The 19,041-nt window shown below is 40.3% G+C and overlaps 2 protein-coding genes and 1 pseudogene across 2 annotated transcripts; 2 read left to right on the forward strand and 1 right to left on the reverse strand.

Moving 5' to 3' along the window:
* Positions 1 to 458: 458 nt before the first annotated feature.
* Positions 459 to 3,434, forward strand: LOC104421474 (pentatricopeptide repeat-containing protein At5g27110). The gene has a single exon (XM_010033428.3). The coding sequence runs from the start codon at positions 560 to 562 to the stop codon at positions 2,636 to 2,638; it is 2,079 nt and encodes a 692-aa protein (XP_010031730.2). The 5' UTR covers positions 459 to 559; the 3' UTR covers positions 2,639 to 3,434.
* A 6,061-nt stretch (positions 3,435 to 9,495) lies between these two features.
* LOC104421482 (protein PATRONUS 2) lies at positions 9,496 to 12,682 on the reverse strand. The gene is made up of 6 exons (XM_039302777.1): positions 12,557 to 12,682; positions 11,123 to 11,241; positions 10,866 to 10,890; positions 10,631 to 10,833; positions 9,937 to 9,986; positions 9,496 to 9,707 (listed from the first exon to the last, which is right to left on the reverse strand). Exons 2-6 carry the CDS (start codon positions 11,187 to 11,189, stop codon positions 9,510 to 9,512), a joined length of 543 nt encoding a protein of 180 aa, XP_039158711.1. The 5' UTR covers positions 11,190 to 11,241; positions 12,557 to 12,682; the 3' UTR covers positions 9,496 to 9,509.
* A 943-nt stretch (positions 12,683 to 13,625) lies between these two features.
* LOC104423474 lies at positions 13,626 to 15,591 on the forward strand (annotated as a pseudogene).
* Positions 15,592 to 19,041: the final 3,450 nt, after the last annotated feature.

Raw genomic sequence — 19,041 nt, forward strand, 5'->3', positions numbered from 1 at the left:
GCTAAATTGGTATATTTATAATGAATTAATATCATGAAAAATCACAAAAAATTAAAATTTTAAATTGGTATACTTGTTAACTATTATGTATTACATAATATAGTAATTTTGATGGAAAAATTTATAAAAGGTAGATTTATTGTAAATGTATTAGTTTTTGGTAGTAGAACTAATCACTCTCCACCTCTTCAGTTGGTCAATCCGTCGCAAAGTTTTGTAACAAAAAAACTTTATAACAAAGGTGGTAATATTCTTACCTTTTACCAAAGAAAAAAAAACAAAGGTGGTAACTTCTGCTTTGATGGTCGCGATGATTTAAGTTCTTCGAATCTTCTCATGACCACTTGGGTCTTAAGTGAAATGCCGGAGTGATAGATCCTTTCACTTATGTGTACCTTCAAATTGCTGTCGGCTGTGGGTCACCAAAAAAAAAATACAAACAAAGGTGGTAACCAGAAGGGGCAGTCGCTCCGGACACGAGAGATTTAACTCCTCATACATCGCGATTTCTCATGCAAACCTCCGACGCTGTTCTCGTTCTCCGAATCGCCGCTTTGGAATGGTGGTCAGAAGATTATCTGCTCTGTTGAGAGCGTGCACCTCGTTGACTCGGGGCAGAGTCATCCATCAGAAGATAATATCTCTGGGCCTCCGTAACAACCCCGCCCTGTGCAAAGACCTCGTGAACTTCTACTTCTCCTGCCGTTCGTGCCACGCCGCGAGGCTCGTGTTCCGCACCGCCCAGGTCTCGTCGTCGGACGTCTCGGTTTGGAATTGCCTCGTGGCCGCTTTCGCCAAGAGCTGCATGTTCTCTGAAGCCCTCGAGCTTTTTCGAGAGTTGCTGGCCGACCCATTTGTGGAACCGGACGTTTATACGTACCCAAATGTCTTGAAGGCGTGTGGCGGTTTGGGGAGAGCTGGCTACGGCGAAATGATCCATTGCGGGTTGCTGAAGACTGGGTTTGTTTTGGATGTGGTCGTTGCGAGCTCTGCTGTGAGCATGTACGCGAAATGCAACATGTTTCGACAGGCCACCCGGCTGTTCGATGAAATGGCGGAGAGAGATGTGGTGTGTTGGAATGCTGTCATTTCTTGTTATTATCAAGATGGGCAGGCGGAGAAGGCTTTGGAATATTTCGAGAGAATGAAAGATGCTGGGTTTGAGCCCAATTCAGTGACTCTGACTACTGCCATCAGTTCATGTGCTCGGCTTCTGGACCTAGAGAGAGGGAAGAAGATTCATGAGGAGTTGGTTAAAAGTAGATTTAAACTCGACGGTTTTGTCTGCTCTGCTCTTGTCGACATGTACGGCAAATGTGGATGCTTAGAGATCGCTAGAGAGATATTTGAACAAATTCCACAGAAGAATGTGGTTGCCTGGAATGCAATGATCACGGGATTTAGTCTAAAGGGTGATAGTGGATCGTGTATTGAACTCTTTAAAAGGATGAACGAAGGAGGAGTTAAAGCATCATTGACTACCTTAAGCAGTGTGCTTGCAGCTTGTTCAAGGTCAGCCCACCTGCTGCATGGAAGGTTCATGCATGGTTATATAATCAGAAGTGAAATTGAGGTTGATATCTTTGTCACCTGTTCACTCATTGATTTTTATTTTAATTGTGGAAGGGTTACATTGGCAGAAAATGTATTTAGGGATATGGAAAAGAAAAATATTATCTCTTGGAATGTTATGATTTCCGGATATCTGAAGGTAGGCAATTACTTTGAGGCTCTTTGCATGTTTGATGAAATGAAAACAGCTTGTGTTGCACCAGATGCTGTCACTTTCACTAGCATTCTGTCGGTTTGTTCCCAGCTGGCAAGCTTGGAAAAAGGTAAGGAGATCCACAATTCTGTAATGGAGAGTAAGTATAGCAAAAATGAAATTGTCATGGGAGCGCTTCTTGATATGTATGCTAAATGCGGTGCTGTGGATGAAGCAATTCAAGTTTTCAAGCAGTTACCAAAGAGGGATCTGATGTCATGGACTTCTATGATCACTGCTTATGGGTCCCATGGTCAAGCTTTCGAAGCTCTGAATCTTTTTGCTAAAATGAGGCAATCCAACATTGAGCCAGATCAGGTTACTTTCCTGGCAGTATTATCAGCTTGTAGCCATGCTGGACTGGTTGATCAAGGTTGTTACTATTTTGACGAGATGATCAATGTGCATCGTATTAAACCTGGCATTGAACATTATGCTTGTCTGATAGATCTCCTTGGACGTGCTGGAAGATTACATGAAGCTTACAGATTTCTGCAAAGAGCCCCGGAAGTTTCTGGAAATCTTGAATTGTTAAGCACTCTATTCTCAGGATGCTGTTTGCACAAAGATCTAGAATTAGGAGAGGAAATTGCAAATGCTGTTGCTAAAACCAATCCAGATGAATCGTTCAGTTATATAATGTTGTCAAACTTATATGCTTCTGCCAAGAGATGGGATAAAGTACGCGAGGTGAGATCAAAAATGAAAGAACTGGGATTGAAGAAGAATCCTGGATGTAGCTGGATTGAGATTGACCAGAAGATTCAATCTTTCTTTGTAGGCGATAAGTCACTCCCACTGGCTGAAAAGGTGTACGACTGTCTCATGCTTCTCAGTAGTCAAATGGAAAAGGATGAATTGGCTCCATCATGAGATATTCCACACAGAACCTGTGAAGAATCTGACTTCTAATTGTGCATGTTAAAACAAGACTTAGTGGACAATTACTCCCATTCCTCCTGTTCGAAGACTTGGTGGTAGATCAAGGAGGGTATCCAAGTTTTCATCACAATTTATAACGAACTGGAGCAAATACACTAAGGAGATTGTCTCGGCAGTGCTTACAGTTATTCTTCTGGTTACACTAATATCTGCCTTTCCAGAAGGACAATTAACAACAGCAGCATTGTGGATAAATTATGCTGCGATATAGGACAACCAAGGGAAAATATTCTTATTATCATGAGAGGCTACAAGTGGTTTTTTTTTTTTTGGAGACTGTCGTGCCTAAATGTGAGAGCTTCCACTGCAAATTGCTTGGGGAGAATTAAGACTGCAAGGAAAATTGAAGAAACTTGAATAATACTTTGTACAGCAGTAAGTTTCTCAGAATGAGTTCTAACCATGCGGAAAACACTGGTTGCCAACTGGATTTGATTTTGTGGGCAAGCTCTTTAGAACTGCTCTTGAAGATAAAATTAACAGGGTATTTGTAGAGAAAATACTATTCTACAAAATGCTTAAGAATATTTCAATAGCTTCTGAATCCTGTTCCAAGAAAAAATCATAGTTTTCCTCCTTTCGCATCATTGTGTTGTTTGCATCAATATAAAGGAAGAAGTGTGTTGTAAAAGAATTTCATTCTCTGTTCCATTGCTTTAAGATTTATCTGCCTCTGAACTTGAAACAGTACAAAACAGCTTCTTAACTTGCTGCAGTCCTGAAAAAATGTCGCCTATCTTGGGGTTATTCTCGTCACCTTCAACATTTGAACTACTATTAATGCACCATATAGCAATTTCCCAAATTTTGCCAAAGCCCTCATCTTGCTATTTTCGGGGGAATACCCAACCTTCTGTCTAGGCGGTCCTGACCATCAACAAGCTCATTGATTTCTTCACGGCTCCTCAAGTTTCTATTCTCCAGAGGCTCCCCTCTTAGAAGCTCTAGCATCAATAGACCAAAAGTTCATACGTCTTCGGTCATTACTATTAGTTCTTCATCATCACTTCTATCAAAATAATTAACAGAACTGAAACCACCCAGCTTTGCATTGCAGAACTCATCAAGTAAAATGTTGTCAGATGTAATGTTGCCATGACATTCTGGTGGATTGATGTGCATGTGCAGCATTTGGATTGTCGAGGATATCTGCATTGCTATCATTAACCTCTTCTCCCATTCTACTGTTTCTCCTTTCTCTCTCAAGTTATAGCTCAGACATCCCCTACTCATGAACTCAAAGACCATATACATCGACTCTGAAATCTATGCCTGGTATTTCCCATCAAGGAAATTATGTATGAATAAGAAGAAGTTTTGAGCAATATTTCTTCTTCTACTTTGCTGATTTTAAGAGAATGTATGAGGAGTTGAATGCCGTTCTCCCTATTTCAGCTAATGTTCAGCAAATGCAGCTTCAAAGAGAATAATTGGTTGTGATGGGATTTTTAGGAGGTCTAGGCCCTGAATATGAACTTGTTAGGTCTCAGATTTTGGGAGGAGAGACTGTTGCATCACTTGCTAATACATTTGCACGGGTTCTTCGAGTATCTCGTGACTCTTCTCAGGGTACATCTATGATAAATAGTTTAGCTCTTGTGTCCCAATCTAAAATTGGCAGCGGTATTAGGAGTGATGGAGGAAGTCATGGGGGATATGGTGGACGTGGTGGCCGAGGGGGAGGCCAAGGCATAGGAGCAGGAAGAGGCCAAGGTCAGCATAATGATAATGGACAATCTTATATGTTTGCTGATACCTCAGGGTCACACAAACATGTCATTATTGTGGCAAACCTGATCATATTCAGAAATTTTTTTGCTACAAATTACATGAAAGACCAGGCAACAGCAATAGTTTGCGAATATGCATCCAATGCTGATCCTTCTCCACAGTCTTCTGAAGGCAAGGTAGTTGTTATGTTTGTGGAGGAATTTGCTCGATATAACCAGTTTCAAATTTCACAGCCTGCTTCTTCCTTTGCTACTTTGGTTCATCCTTGGGTCATTGATTCAGGGGTTTGATCACATGTCAGGCCTTTCAAATATATTTTCCACTCTTACTCCATCTTCATCCATAGTTACCTTAGCCGATGGATAATCTACACATGTTAAGGGGGTTGGCACTGTTGACCCAACTCCTTCATTGCCATTGTCTTCAATCCTTTATTTTCCACAATTTCCATTTAACCTCATGTCATTCAGTAAATTAACAAAAAAAATTCAGTGTTTAGTGACATTCTACCCCGATTCTTGTATTTTTCAAGATTTGGCTATGAAGAGAACAATTGGTAGAGGACGTAAGGTGGGGGAGTTTTATGTGCTGGAAGACGCTCCTTCAATTGCTTGCCCTAGTGTTACATCACTACATCAAATTCATTGTCATCTTGGTCATCCTTCTTTACATAGTTTTCAAAAGTTAGATTCTAGTTTTCGTTCTCTTTCTAGTCTAGAATGTGAGTCATGCCAACTTGGCAAATTACATTGTATTAGCTATCTGCTTCGAGTCATTAAACGAGCAGCGTCTCTTTTTTTGTTAGTTCATCAAAATATTTGGGGTCCTTGTCATGTGGTTTCAATTTGGATTTTCGATATTTTGTTACTATTGTTAATGACTACTCAAGAGTTACTAGGTTATATTTAATGAAAATTCGTTTAGAATTATTTTTTATATTTCGTGCATTTATATATGAAATTCATACTCAATTTGGTGTGCATGTGCATGTTAAAGTTTTGCATTATGATAATGCTAAGGAGTATTTTTCTGCACCATTCTTTGATTTTATGACTCAGCATGGTATGATTCATGAATCTTCTTGTCCTAATACATCTCAACAAAATGGTGTTGCTGAAAGAAAGAATCGACATTTGTTAGAAGTTACTAGATTCATGTTATTTGAGATGAAGGTCCCTAAAATTTGGTATGATTCATGAATCTTCTTGTCCTAATACACCTCAACAAAATGGTGTTGCTAAAAGAAAGAATCGACATTTGTCAGAAGTTACTAGATCTATGTTATTTGAGATGAAGGTCCCTAAAATCTTTTGGTTAGATGCCATTCTAATTGCATGCTATCTTACTAATCACATGCTTTCTTCTATATTGCGAGGTGGCATTCCATTTTCTACTTTGTTTCCAAATGAGCTGCTGTTTGTCTTACCACCTCGAATTTTTGGTTGTATTTGTTTTGTTCGTGATCATCAACCTAAAATATCAAAACTTCATCCAAAGGCCATCAAGTGTGTGTTTATGGGTTATTCTCGTACTCAAAAGGGTATCGTTGTTATTCTCCATCATTAAGAAAATACTTTATAACTGCCGATGTCACATTCTTCGAATCCATTCCTTATCATGATGTTCCAATTATTGTGTCTGAATTGGATGAACACTTATGTGTGATCACCATTCGATCTACCACTTCAATAGTTTCACCAGTATCTCCACAAGAACCGCCTCCTCTCTAGGTTTATACTTGACGTTCTTGAGTAGTTACTGCTCCCCCCCTTTTCTCTTGTCACTACTATGTCATCTTCTGCATTAGATTCACCATTAGACTCTTCTCCCATGTCTAATCTTGATCTTTCTATTGCTCATTGAAAAGGTACATGTGCGCCTGTACTCAACATTCTATTGCAAATTTTATCTCTTACTCTTCTATGTCTCAATTCTTTTCGGTCTTTTTTATCTACTGTTGAACAACATCCTATCCCTAAGTCTATAGCTGAAGCATCACAAAATTCTGACAGGAGGACACCGATGGAAGAAGAATTAAAGGCTCTTGAAATGAATCAAACATGGGATTTGGTTTCTCTTCTTTTAAGCAAAACTGCTATTGGTTGTTGATGGTGTATGCTGTGAAGGTCAATCATGATGGTTCTTTTGCTCGTTTAAAAGCAGCGAGATTTGTTGCCAAAGGGTATGCCCAAATGTATGGGGTTGATTATTTGGACACTTTTTCTCCTATTGCTAAACTTACTTCTGTTCGAATTTTGATCTCTCTTGTTGCCACAAATAACTGATCCTTATTTCAGCTTGATGTTAAGAATGCTTTATTGCATAGTACTCTGAAGTTTATATGGAGCAACCTCTGGGATTTGTTGCTCAGGGGGAGTCTGGGGATTGGTTTGCAAATTAAAAAAAAATCTTTATATGGTTTGAAGCAATCTCCATAAGCATGATTTGGAAGATTTTATGAGGCCATACTTTCTTTTGGAATATCGAGATGTGAAAATAATCACCCTTTCTTTTATAAACATTCAGGGTGAGACAAACTGTTCTTGGTTATATATGTTGGTGATATTAGCATTACGAGAGATGACTTGATTGGTATAATTGAGCTAAAGATCTATCTTTGGTACCAGTTTCAGACTAAAGACTTAGGAAAATTAAAGTATTTTCTAAGAATTGAAGTTGCACAATCAAAGAAATGTATTGTTTTGTCACAACGAAAATATATATTGGATTTTCTTACTAAGACAGGTATGTTGGGATCAAAGCTTCTTGATTCACCTATGGAACAAGGAGCTAAATTGACTGCTAAGGATGGGGAGATCTTTGATAATCCTGAGAGATATAGAAATAAGATGGATAAGTTGAATTATCTTACAGTTACTCATCCAAATATTGCTTTTCCAGTCAGTGTGGTAAGCCAGTTTTTGTCTCCCCCTCGAACGTCTCATTGGGACGCAATTATTCGTATATTGCAGTACTTGAAGAAAACTCCAAGGAAAGTGATTATTTATCAGAACCACAATCATAGCAAAGTTGAAGGATTTTCTGATGCTAATTGGGCAGGGTCTCCAAATGAAAGGAGGTCAACCACAAGTTATTTATTTATTTTTATTTTTTTGGTACCCAAGAAGGGAAAGGGAAAAGAAGTGGAGTAGGTCAACCACAAGCTATTGTACCCTAGTTGGAGGGAATCTAGTATCATGTAAGAGTAAGAACCAAAGTGTTGTTGCTCACTCCAGTGCCGAGTCAAAATATAGAGCCATGTCACAAATGACGTGTGAATTACTGTGGATTCAATAGTTATTGATTGAGTTAGGTTTCAAAGCTTCAAAACCTATGACCCTATGGTGTGATAGTAAAGCGGCAGTGCATATAGCTTCAAATCCCGTGTTTCATGAGAGAACAAAACACATTGAGATTGATTGGTATTTTATTCGAAAGAAGTTACAGAATGGATTGATTCTTCCAAGTCATGTTTGAACTAGTGAACAACTTGCAGATATTTTTACTAAACCTCTAGGTAATGGGAGGATAGATTATATTTGTAACAAGCTGGGCATGATTAATATCTATGCTCTAGCTTAAGGGGGAGTATTAGAGTATGAGGGTAAAATAGTCTTTAGGAGCTTTAGGGTTTATTTTATGTATATATATATAGAACATTACTGAATAAAAAGTAGTATTTTTCCCTCACACTTTCCAACCAACAACTATATGGAGGAAGTCAAAGAATTAATGGCATTTCTTATGATTGCTTTATCAGATTCTTGCCATTGAGGACCAAACCACAGAACAGAAACAGTAACCGGTTGTGTCATGATCTTGCCTCCACTATAAGAGAGGCCATTGGAGCTGTCATCTTGAGATAGACAAGGAAACTCGGGTGGAAGAAAGAAAAGTAGGGTAACTATGAAAATGCCCACCATTTGTTAGGCTATGTAATTACAGTAGAAGTTAACAGAGTTTGAGAAGATGGCGAGAAGCATCTTAGTGTTCTTGGTTTTGAACTAAATAGAGCAGCAGCCGTCCTGTTGTTGAAGTGAAGAATAAGAGCAATTCAACAGTAATGGTCAAGAAAGCAATTCAATGGCCGGCCTGCAAATAAAATACAAGGCTTATGGCAGAAAAATACTTCACAATATAATCGGCAATGCTCACTAGTTTTCATAAGTTGACCAGAAACAGAGACAAAACCACAATTCTTATGACAACCCAGTTTTGCTTAAGTCTCTGAAGAAACTTTCGAGGCATCACTCTCTTTTGTTTCCCCAGAAAAGTAGAAAAAAATCCCGACGAATAAACTCTGTAGTATGCAGGGACACGCATGCAGCCAAAGGTAGGACGTAAGAGTTAGTGTTTTATCTGCAAGTGAAGTGCAAGGAACCTAGATGCAATTTTGAGCCATCCATGCATAATGCCAAGAACTGCCACGATGGTGCAGAAATCATGTGTCTTCAGTCCGGCAGAAAAACTATTATTTTTTTAGAGTCACGTGGATATAATTACGAAAGGCGACAACAAAAATTTGGGACACAACAGAACGAGTTGAACTGGTCAAGCGATAGAAGACGGTTAATGCATTCAATGCGATTGGAATCGATAATTGGAATCATTCAGACAGTATCGATTCCATTAGGCTTCCGATGATCTCTGCAGTAATTGTCACAATGACCTACTGAATGAGGTCACAATGACCTACCGAATGAAGTCATTTCGAGATTTCAACTGGCACCAATCACCGTGGCCAAAATTATGAAAAAAATTGCACACCACCCATGAACAAAAGGTATGGCAAGAAGATTAGAAAAGATCATAAAACCACTGTGCACTATCCATCCTCGAGATCTCTCTTTGGTAAATACCATAGATTAGTTCAAATAGACTTTTTGAGAAGACACTAAATAGATGAATTAAACAAAACACATAATAAAGGAAGACGCCATTGCAGCAATATTTATTGCTGTCACCGAAATTTGGCATATTAGACTAGAAAATCATAGTAGTGAATTACAAAAGTCAGTACAAGGGCTGCTTGCAATAAACAAGCAGATGCTGCCAAATAAAAGAGTAAAGTTCAAAAATCAGTCTCTTGCTTGAGGAGAAATTCCACATCCTCAAATCGCCATGCATATTCACAAGATGTGGGCGTGTCCCAGAGCATCGGTGAACATGGAGGAGAACTCCATTGTGTTGAATATTCTAAGTAATCAGAAAACTCATCCATGGGAAGTTCAGATGGCTCAGGGTAGCAGCGAGGGCTATCATAATCAGCCTAACATGAGAAACATATATAAGCAGAAGAAAAATCAATAAGCAACAAAGAGTGATAGTTAGAAATATCATTGATAGGCACAATGTAAAGGAAGAACTTTTAGGTAGGAAACAACGAATTTGGTAAACCGAACTGCTACATATGCTCTGCTACTAAGAGTCCATAGAATAATGTGTGCTTTGCAATGGCCGAAAAGAAAGAAAAGATGCCTTATTTGCTGATGGAGTACCTCAGCCTTTGCCTGTTCATATTCTGAACGTTCTGCAGTAGACACAGAATCTGGCAAAGAAACTAATATTATTTCTTGTTCCATTAATAATCATTGATAAAGAAAGATGACATGACCTAAAAAATGCAGAATCAGAATACATAGTCAAGATCATTGAATGAAGATAGGTGTGTTAAAAGTCTTCAACTTTTCATAATTTTCTCATAAATAATGCCAATTCGAGCCAAATCTTCTGCATCCTTTTAAATGGGTAATTTAAGGTCACTATTGGACTAGAGAGGCTTCTGCTCTATTCAGTTTAGTTTCTGGAATTTCTGCTTGATTGCGGCAACAAGATAATGATATATTAAACATAAAAATGGCATGAGAAAAGTGTGCTTCATACCAATCGTAGCTTCTGTCATAATGAAGTGCAGTTTCTTGCATAAGATAGCATAAACTAATCTGATCTGAATTTAAAATCTCCTAAGTAATCATTAACTTAGTCAAACGTATTGCTGCGCTATATTCCTAAGGGATTACAAGAAGCACTGTACAAAGAGCCTATCCAGTAAATTGACTGGTAAGTGTAAACACAAATATACCTAAATCTAAGATGTAAGACCTTAGCTCAAGCATTGCTGCATAACATACCATGTCAGCAGGGATGTGAACTTCCAATCTGAAGTATATTTTTGTTAAAAGAATCAATTACCATGACCAGGAAGAACCAAGTTCAAGTCAAAATTGTTGAAGGCTGCTTGTTGTGCCTCAATGCACTTTTGGTGGTCATGCAAAAACATCTCCTCAGCTACATTAAATTCTTCCTTCTGTGGATCTTTTTTCTTTATTGATGCTTCAGGATGAAGGGATGATTTGTTTGTAATGTCCTGTAGTGCTTTACGACTTCCCAAACCCCTTCACCTTTCTTTGAAACAGTCTTAGAACTCCTAGCTGCTCCATCAACAGTACTCTCTAGATAGAAATTAAACAAGTAAATTAGTGATCTCCAAATTACTAAGAGAATTGACCAAATACATAGTTCCAACATATGTTTATGAAGGACACCAATTGCACCCTGTGGTGCAAGAGTGTGTGCATAATCAGACCTTAAATGGGATCACCTATCATATTGTAGCATTTATTCCAAAATGTAACAGTTATTCACAATTGAAAATTAGGGCTCAAATAGAAAGAGAAATAATACTTTTGTGACGAGCAACTTGATTCTCATCCTGAACAAACAGCAGCCCCTGAGTGACCCAACTTGCCATCGCTGTCTTCAGCTCAAAGGAGCAAAGCTTGAGGGTGTACAGCTGCACAGCCCTATAGCCAGACAACATTAAGATATCTCAAAACATTTGACGATCCATCTGAAACTAAATCTAAAATAAGTCCTAACCAATTGCATTTAACATATGGATGTGAAAAAATAGGCAAAAGTAAATCTCCAAAAAGTATTCCTATGCTCAATTTGTCTGCTAAGGGAATATGTTGCCATCTACTTGATGGAACAAAGACTTCTCCTGCAGATTGTATAGAGCATGCTGTGCTGTGCAAAATGAACAAGTTTCCTAGTCTGAAAGCACACTGATTATTCAAATCAGCAAGTATCTAGGAAATAGAAAGTATTACTCCCCACTAAAGCTCGAGTTGTGCACCCAGAAAATTGTTTGGAGCATAGTCCTGTGATCCTAGACAACATGGAAAACCCTAACAGATGTATGACGTCTATCATCACTGAGATATGAGAATCACATCTAGTATGTCCCAAACTATGTAATATAAACATCCATTACCGAACAACTCAGTGGTCCATGGGGCAGCATTACATTTGCAGCGGGCTAGCTAACAAGGAGAACACTAATAGATGCCAAGTGATAGGAGTATAACAATTATCTTTCACAATATACTGTCACTAAGAAAGAGAATGAAAGGACAACGCCAGATATGCCCGTCCAACCCACAAGAGATCAATCGCCAAGGCAACTTGCAATTCAAGAGTCTGAATGGCCAAGGCGGCCAGCGAACCTGAGAGATTCATTAAGGGGAATGGAGCTGGCTTCTGACTCGAGAATGAGTAAGTAAAAAGACATACATTTTCTAAATGCCATCACACAGCCAAAGAGTAAGATGATCCTACTGGCAATATCAAACAAGTTCTGCTAGAAGAGAACTGTCACGGTTTCGAAGACATGTCTAGACAGCATTCTGCATAAAAAATCCCAGCTCGATATTTTCCCTTTACTTTTGGGCGAAAAATGAGCAAAAAAACCAAGCATTTCTCACAACTGAATGGGGTGGGTGTTAATATCTCTGTTTCATTCATCAATCGAGCGAGTACCCACGACAGAATTTGTCTACTTTTGACAATTGATGCCCTCAAGGCCAATGCTTGCCATGTGGGTTCTACAACATCCCAAAAAAAAAAAAAAAACCCTTTCACTGCCCAATGCAGAACACCAGACTCCATAAAAAATCGCACAGAAAATTGGGAACGAGAAATGCCGCCGAATCAGACGAATGCCGCTAGATGAAACGAAGCGTATCGAGAGCGCGATTCGGCATCGAAATCGATTCGGCGGCTCGGGAAGCGAGAGAGCGCGACGACATGCGTCGGAGAAAAGGGAATCATCATCACCTGCTCAGCAGTTTTGCGGCTGGAATTGGGGGGGCAAATGGAGACAAGACCGACTCGCGACGGATCCAACCCCTTCCCCCTCCCTCCCGATTGAAGAAGAAGAAGATGGGAGACTGTTCGAGTATGAGAGAGTCGCTGCTTCTGGTTCTGGCGACTTCGGGCGGAAAGCGTAAAGCGAATATTGTAATATTTAAAGTTGTCGAGCCAAATGGATCGATTTTTGTTTTTGTCAAACGGAATATGTCGTTATGATTTTTTCTTTTTACAGAATTTTTACACGCTAATCCTTTTGCTTTAAAAAAAAAATCACAAAATATCCCAAATTATATCCATCAGGTGCATTTATTTTGAATTTTTTTATAATATCAAAAGTCCCAAACTATATCCATCATGACACATTTATCTTAAACCTTTTTTTATGTGACACATTATCTTCCATCAATATTTTGTTAGATGATTTTTTTTAGCAAAAACAACTCTTGGGTTCTTGTCAGTAGAACTTTAACAAATGGGAAATATATCGTAAATGTATCATTAAAACAAAATTAGAGTAAATGTGTTACAGTAAATATAATTTAAGTTATTGATGATTTGTGCCCATTTGCTTTTCCTAAATCTTGCAATGCACGTTCTTCAAAATTTTATATATTTGAAACTTTTGCAATACATTAAAATTGACACCTCGTTAGGCATGTTCGGCAATTATATTTGGCGATCGATTTAAGGTAACATGAGTGTCTATATATTTCAAAGTTGAGACTTGAGATTGAGCTCGAATTATATGATTCAAACGACTTATGAGTATAATTAAGTAGCTAAATTATATTAATATAGCAAAAAGGAAGAAAATTATGTTTTCATATACTTAGTATATATGTATATAAAAGTTGAGAAAATTGAAGATTATAGTATTCTTTTCTTTTTTTTTTTTTAAAGACGGCAGCTAGTTCTGAAGTTTATTTATTTATTTATTTATTTATTTATTTTTAAATGTAGTCCTCAAGGCTTTCGTAAGTGTTTTTTTGCAATTTTTATTTCTATAATTAAGTGGCCCACCGGAAGCCGGCGGAACCAGACCGCCAGAAGATGCTGGACCTCGACCCCTCACCCTCTCTCTCTGCTCCGTCCCCTTCCTCCTCTTCCTCTTCTTCCGCCTCTCGCGCTCCGCCGCCTCCCCGCCCTCCCGGCGGCCCCGCCGAGACCCCATGCCCGGAGTCGCACCCCTTCATCGGCAACGTCGTCGGCTTCCTCCGCAACCGCCACCGCTTCCACGACTGGGTCGCCGACATGCTGTCGCGGACCCCTCCTCGACCCTCCGCGTCCACGCCTTCCTCGGCCTCTCCCGCAGGGTCTGCACCTCCAACCCCGTCAACCTCCAGCACCTCCTCTCCTCCAACTTCCCCAACTACGTCAAGGGCTCCCGCTACCACGCCGTCCTCCGCGAGCTCCTCGGCGACGGCATCTTCGCCGTCGACGGGCACCTCTGGTCCCTCCAGCGCAAGATCGCCAGCCACGAATTCACCACCAGGTCGCTCAAGCAGTTCATCTCGGAGACCGTCGGCCGCGAGATCTCCGACCGCCTCCTCCCCTTCCTGTCCAGGGCCTCCGACGAGGGCAGGGTCGTCGACCTCCAGGAGGCGCTGCAGAGGTTCTCCTTCGACAACATCTGCAGCGTCGCGTTCAGCGTCGATCCTAACTGTTTCGCCGCCGCGGAGAAGCGTGGGGGATCTCCGGCCGCAATTCGGCTTTCGTCAAAGCTTTCGACGAGGCGGTCGAGAACTGCTCGTCGCGGTTCATTTCGCCCGTGCCTGTTCTGTGGAAATTGAAGCGATTCTTCAATATCGGGTCGGAGAAACGGTTCAAATCGAACATAAGAGTGATCAACGAGTTCGCGATGGAGGTCATCAGATCGAAAGAGGAACAACTCGAATCGGCGACCGGACGAGAGAACAGCGACGAGACGAGCCGCGATCGAGATCTGCTGTCGAGGTTCATGTCATCGAGCGCCGATCTGGAGTTCCGAGACCTGGAGGAGAAGAGGAAGTTCCTGCGAGACATCGTCATAAGCTTCGTTCTCGCAGGCAAGGACACGACATCGACGGCGTTGACCTGGTTCTTCTGGCTGATCGCCGCGCACCCGTCGTGCGAGCGCGAAATCCTCAAAGAGCTATCGTCGGCAGCTGCGGCGGAGGCGGCAACAACGTCGGAGGTGAAGATCTTCAGCTACGACGAGCTGAAGAGCCTCCACTACCTGCACGCGGCGGTGACCGAGTCAATGCGGCTGTTCCCGCCGGTTCCGATCAACTCGAGATTGACGGTGAACGACGACGTGCTGCCCGACAGGACCCGTGTGGGGAAGGGTGGTTCGCCGACTACTCGGCCTACGCGGTGGGGAGGAGCGAGGAGGTGTGGGGCCCGGATTGCAGGGAGTTCAAGCCCGAGAGGTGGCTGGACGGCGGGGACGGCGACGGCGACGGCCAGAGCGTGCGGTTTAGGCCGTCCGACCAGTGGAAGTACCCGGTGTTCCACTGTGGGCCCAGAATGTGCCTGGGGAAGGAGATGGCGTACGTGCAGATGAAGTCCGTGGCAGCCGCCGTGATGGCGGAGTTCGAGGTTTTACCGGCGGCAGAGGACGGAGGCGAGAGCGTGAGGAGGATGGCGGAACCGCCCTACACGCTGTCGTTGCTCCTCAAGATGAGAGGAGGATTGCCCGTTCGGCTGAGGAGGAGGAGGAGGAGAGATTGAAAAGGAAGACATTCCACAAAAAGACCATGAAACATTCTATCTTCACTTTTAGAAATATACACACACATATATGTATGCATGTATATATATATATGTGTATATGTATATGTATGTATATGTATATTTATAGATGTTTTTGTACTGTAGTTTTTCTTGGGTCTAATTTTGTACTATAGTTGAGATTATTGGTCTCGACAGTGTACAAGCTCTGCATGTATCAATTTTATGTTTTGTTTCTTTTTTCTACATTTTTTGCATTCTCATATATAAAGCGAAAAAGTACTTGTGAATTCTTATCTATCGTGGACTAGATAAAGCTCAGTTAGCAGTTAGTATCGCACGAGCCCACGTCACTCGATGGTGCGATCGTGTGATTTATGGAGGATCGGATTCTCGGGAGAATTCCATTAACAGGCACCTTCAATTGTTGGCGAACTGAAGTGACTAAATTTGTGGTAAAATTGCTCAAGATGGCATTAAAAAAGATTAAAAATAAATTATTGTGGAATTCACGTTCATCTTCAACTCACTGCTGTTCGATGGCTTCCATTCCTTAGGGATAATCCTTTTTCCTTCTCAATTTCTTGTTTCTCAAGTTCCTATCTCTCAAAACTTTTGCAAAATTGGTCCTTGCTTTTCGTATCTCCCAAAGCACAAACGCCCAATTAGGTTGTTCAATTTTGAGCATAAAATTATTTCAAAGATTTTGGCAAATCGCTTTAAATCTTTTCTTTTAAATTTGATAGCAGGAGAACAAAGTGTTTTTCTGGAGAGATAAATCAAGATAATATCACGATAGTACAAGAAGTATTGCGTCAGCTTAGAATTCGAAACAGAAAGAAGTTTCAAGCAATGCTCAAATTAAACATGAGAAAGGACTCTAACAGGAGGGCAATGGGCATTTGAAGTCTTTCGCAGTCTTTGAAAATGAAATTGCTTAACTTTTGGACCAAGAAGGATGAATATGCAAAGCTGATTTATAAGGGGGTGTCAGTATTTTTTTTTTGTCAGAAGATGTCAGTATTTGAATGTCTTATTTGAAAGTGATTGCCACTAAGCGCGCGTTTGGTTGTGTTTTGTTTAAAAATTGTTCCGCGAATGAAATAGAAAAAAAGTATTTGCGTTAGGGAACAATTTTTGAACAAATACGCGTTTGGTAAACTTGTTAGGAATAAAAAATAAACGAAACATGTTTGGTAAATTTTGATAATTTTTTTTATTTCTTTTATTTTTCTATTTTTTCTTATTTTTCCTTTTTTTCTTTTTTCTTTTTCATTTTTTTTTCTTCTTTTGGCGAGGGCTAGCTCGCCACGACGGCAGGCGCGGCCTCGTCGGGCCACCGCGATGCCGAGGCTCGCCGGCCGTTAGGCGAGCTCGGCCTCGCCGGCTGAACAGGCGAGCTCGAGGCGGATCCTGGGCGAGATCGAGCTCGCCCGGGGGCGGCGCGGTCGGCCCGCCTTGATCCCGGCGAGGCCGGCTCGCCCGCCGGGCGGCGGGCGACCCTCGCCTGGGATCAGGCGGATCGAGCTCGCCCGGGCAGTAGCTGAGGTCGGCCTCGCCCGGCTACGGCGAGCCTCGGCCTCGCTAGGGGATCGACGCGTCGTCGGCCTCAATAGGGGCCAGCGAGCTCGTGATGGCCGGAAGCGAGGCCGCCCGGCCCTCGTCGGAGTCGCCCGGCCATGGCGGAGCGGCGACCGGCCAAAGAAATAAAGAACAAGAAAATAAGAGAAAAAGAAAAAGAAAAAAAAGTGTTTCTCATTTGTGTTCAGAAACGAGAAACACAAAATTGGTGTTTCGTTTACATTTCTTTTCTTTTTTGTTACGGGAACAAAAAAGAACAAAAAAATGAAACGCACCCAAAGCGTTTGTTCTTTTTTGTTCAGGAAAAAAAAATAAAAACTGTTTAAAAACAAAAAAAGAAGTGCAAACAAACGGGGCCTAAGCGATCGACCAACAACATGAGATCGGTCGTCAAAAAGTTTCCGGTCGGATTAAACAACTCGACCCCGCCGACTAGGTAAAAACATTACGATAACAATCCCTTTAACATTCGATGCGGAATCGGACGAAAGACTAAGGCTTTTATAAAATGAATTATCTAGAAATATTTTTTTAGAAAAAAAAATTGCTTGTATAATTTGAAATAATTAGTTAATGAAATTTTTTTCATTATAGACAATAATTTATTTCTAAGTATCTTCATGGATGATGAAAATATTTTCGTTTGTTAATTATTACAAGAGAATTTTTTAAGAAATTTTTCCTAAATCATAATTTTCGCTAAACAAATGAAACTTAAAGTCTGCTATTATTTCCTATTGCCATGTGGATGTCTCAAAAGTACTTTGCTATTTGAACCTTCGATGACAGAATGAATGGAAGACTCGCGAAAGTCGACAGATCATTTTCACAAAGAAGAAGCATCGATTCTCATTCAAAGGATAACTTCGGCTCCAATTTTCTAGTATCACACAAAAGACACCTAACTCTCACTCGACAAAAAGTATCAAAAAAGTCATAGAGCTAATTCAATCTAAAACCTTTTCAATTTAATTAGTTGAGTCATAAACTTTTTTTTTCGCATTTTGCCAATTGAATCCATTTAGTCAATATAGGTAGAAAATTATTAACGTGGACGTTGATTATCCTATGTAGTATAACTAGCATTGACGTGGACTTTTTTCTTTTAATTCTACTTTTAGTTTTTTTTTCATTTTTTTGTGGTCGATGAGGATTTGCCTCGTTAGGCCACGCCTAGGCGAGGTGAGGACCAACCTAGCAGATTTGGTGAGGCCAATCCTTGTTAGCATGTCGTATCTTTGGGCACTTAGATAGAAATAGAAAGAGAAGAGAAAGAAAAAGAAAGAAAGAAGATAAAAATAAATGTCCATGTTGGCATTGATAATGACATTCACGTTAGTAATTTATAGCCTAAATTAGCTAGACGACTCGATTGACAAAAACATGAAATTTTTATAAACAAAATTGATCAATTAAAAAGTTAATGATTAAATTGATATCAATGCAATAGATTTAAAAAAAATTTCTTACTTTTTCCTATCACTTCCGAGATAATTTTGGTTCAACTCAATTTTCCCTTGGCTTAAAATTCACAGGAGAGTGGTTTACATTCACATATATGTTGCGGGCCAATGCTTGGGCTTGCGAACCGTGCGGCACTTGGGTTCCCTTTGGCTCTTGTTTGGATGCCTAAACGTAATTCTAATGCTTGAATGCTAGATGATACAAAGAAGGAATGCGTACCCTTGTTTATACATGAGGCCTCCCAATTAATTTCAATCTCCCCAACAACCATCTTCCCCGTTAAATACAAGACCTCGATCTATTTCATTAAATATAAACAATATCTAAAATGCATTTTCATGAAATCTTAGGTCTTTGGTAGTTGAAGACTTATTCGGTTCCCTTTAGATCATATGTCGGTACATCAAGCCTTGAAAGCCTCCTGCCTGACCGTGATACAGACATATAGATACTATAATTAAAGTGCATCGCACGTCAAGATAAGCACTACCGTGACATAGAGAAAAAGAGAGGGAGCGTTCAAAGAACCTTCCATCCCATGAGAAAAGAGAATATTCTTCCACACCAATCTACATTATATTACCATTTCAAAACTTTATAACACAAAAGCTCTTATAGAAAAGAACGAAAATAAAAAAATAAAATCAACGATATCACGCTACGCTACGACGACGACGACAAGACAAATCTTCGTG

The sequence above is a fragment of the Eucalyptus grandis genome, chromosome 10 (assembly GCF_016545825.1).
Source record: "Eucalyptus grandis isolate ANBG69807.140 chromosome 10, ASM1654582v1, whole genome shotgun sequence".
NCBI classification, from domain to species: Eukaryota; Viridiplantae; Streptophyta; class Magnoliopsida; order Myrtales; family Myrtaceae; genus Eucalyptus; species Eucalyptus grandis.

Coding starts and splice junctions, on each gene's coding strand:
- LOC104421482 (XM_039302777.1), bottom strand. CDS start 11,189: ATGGCAAGTTGGGTCACTCAGGGGCTGCTGTTTGTTCAGGATGAGAAT. Junction 10,891..11,122: donor TCAAGTTGCTCGTCACAAAA/GTATTATTTCTC, acceptor ATTTCTATCTAG/AGAGTACTGTTGATGGAGCA. Junction 9,987..10,630: donor CTTGGTTCTTCCTGGTCATG/GTAATTGATTCT, acceptor TTTCTTTGCCAG/ATTCTGTGTCTACTGCAGAA.
- LOC104421474 (XM_010033428.3), top strand. CDS start 560: ATGGTGGTCAGAAGATTATCTGCTCTGTTGAGAGCGTGCACCTCGTTG.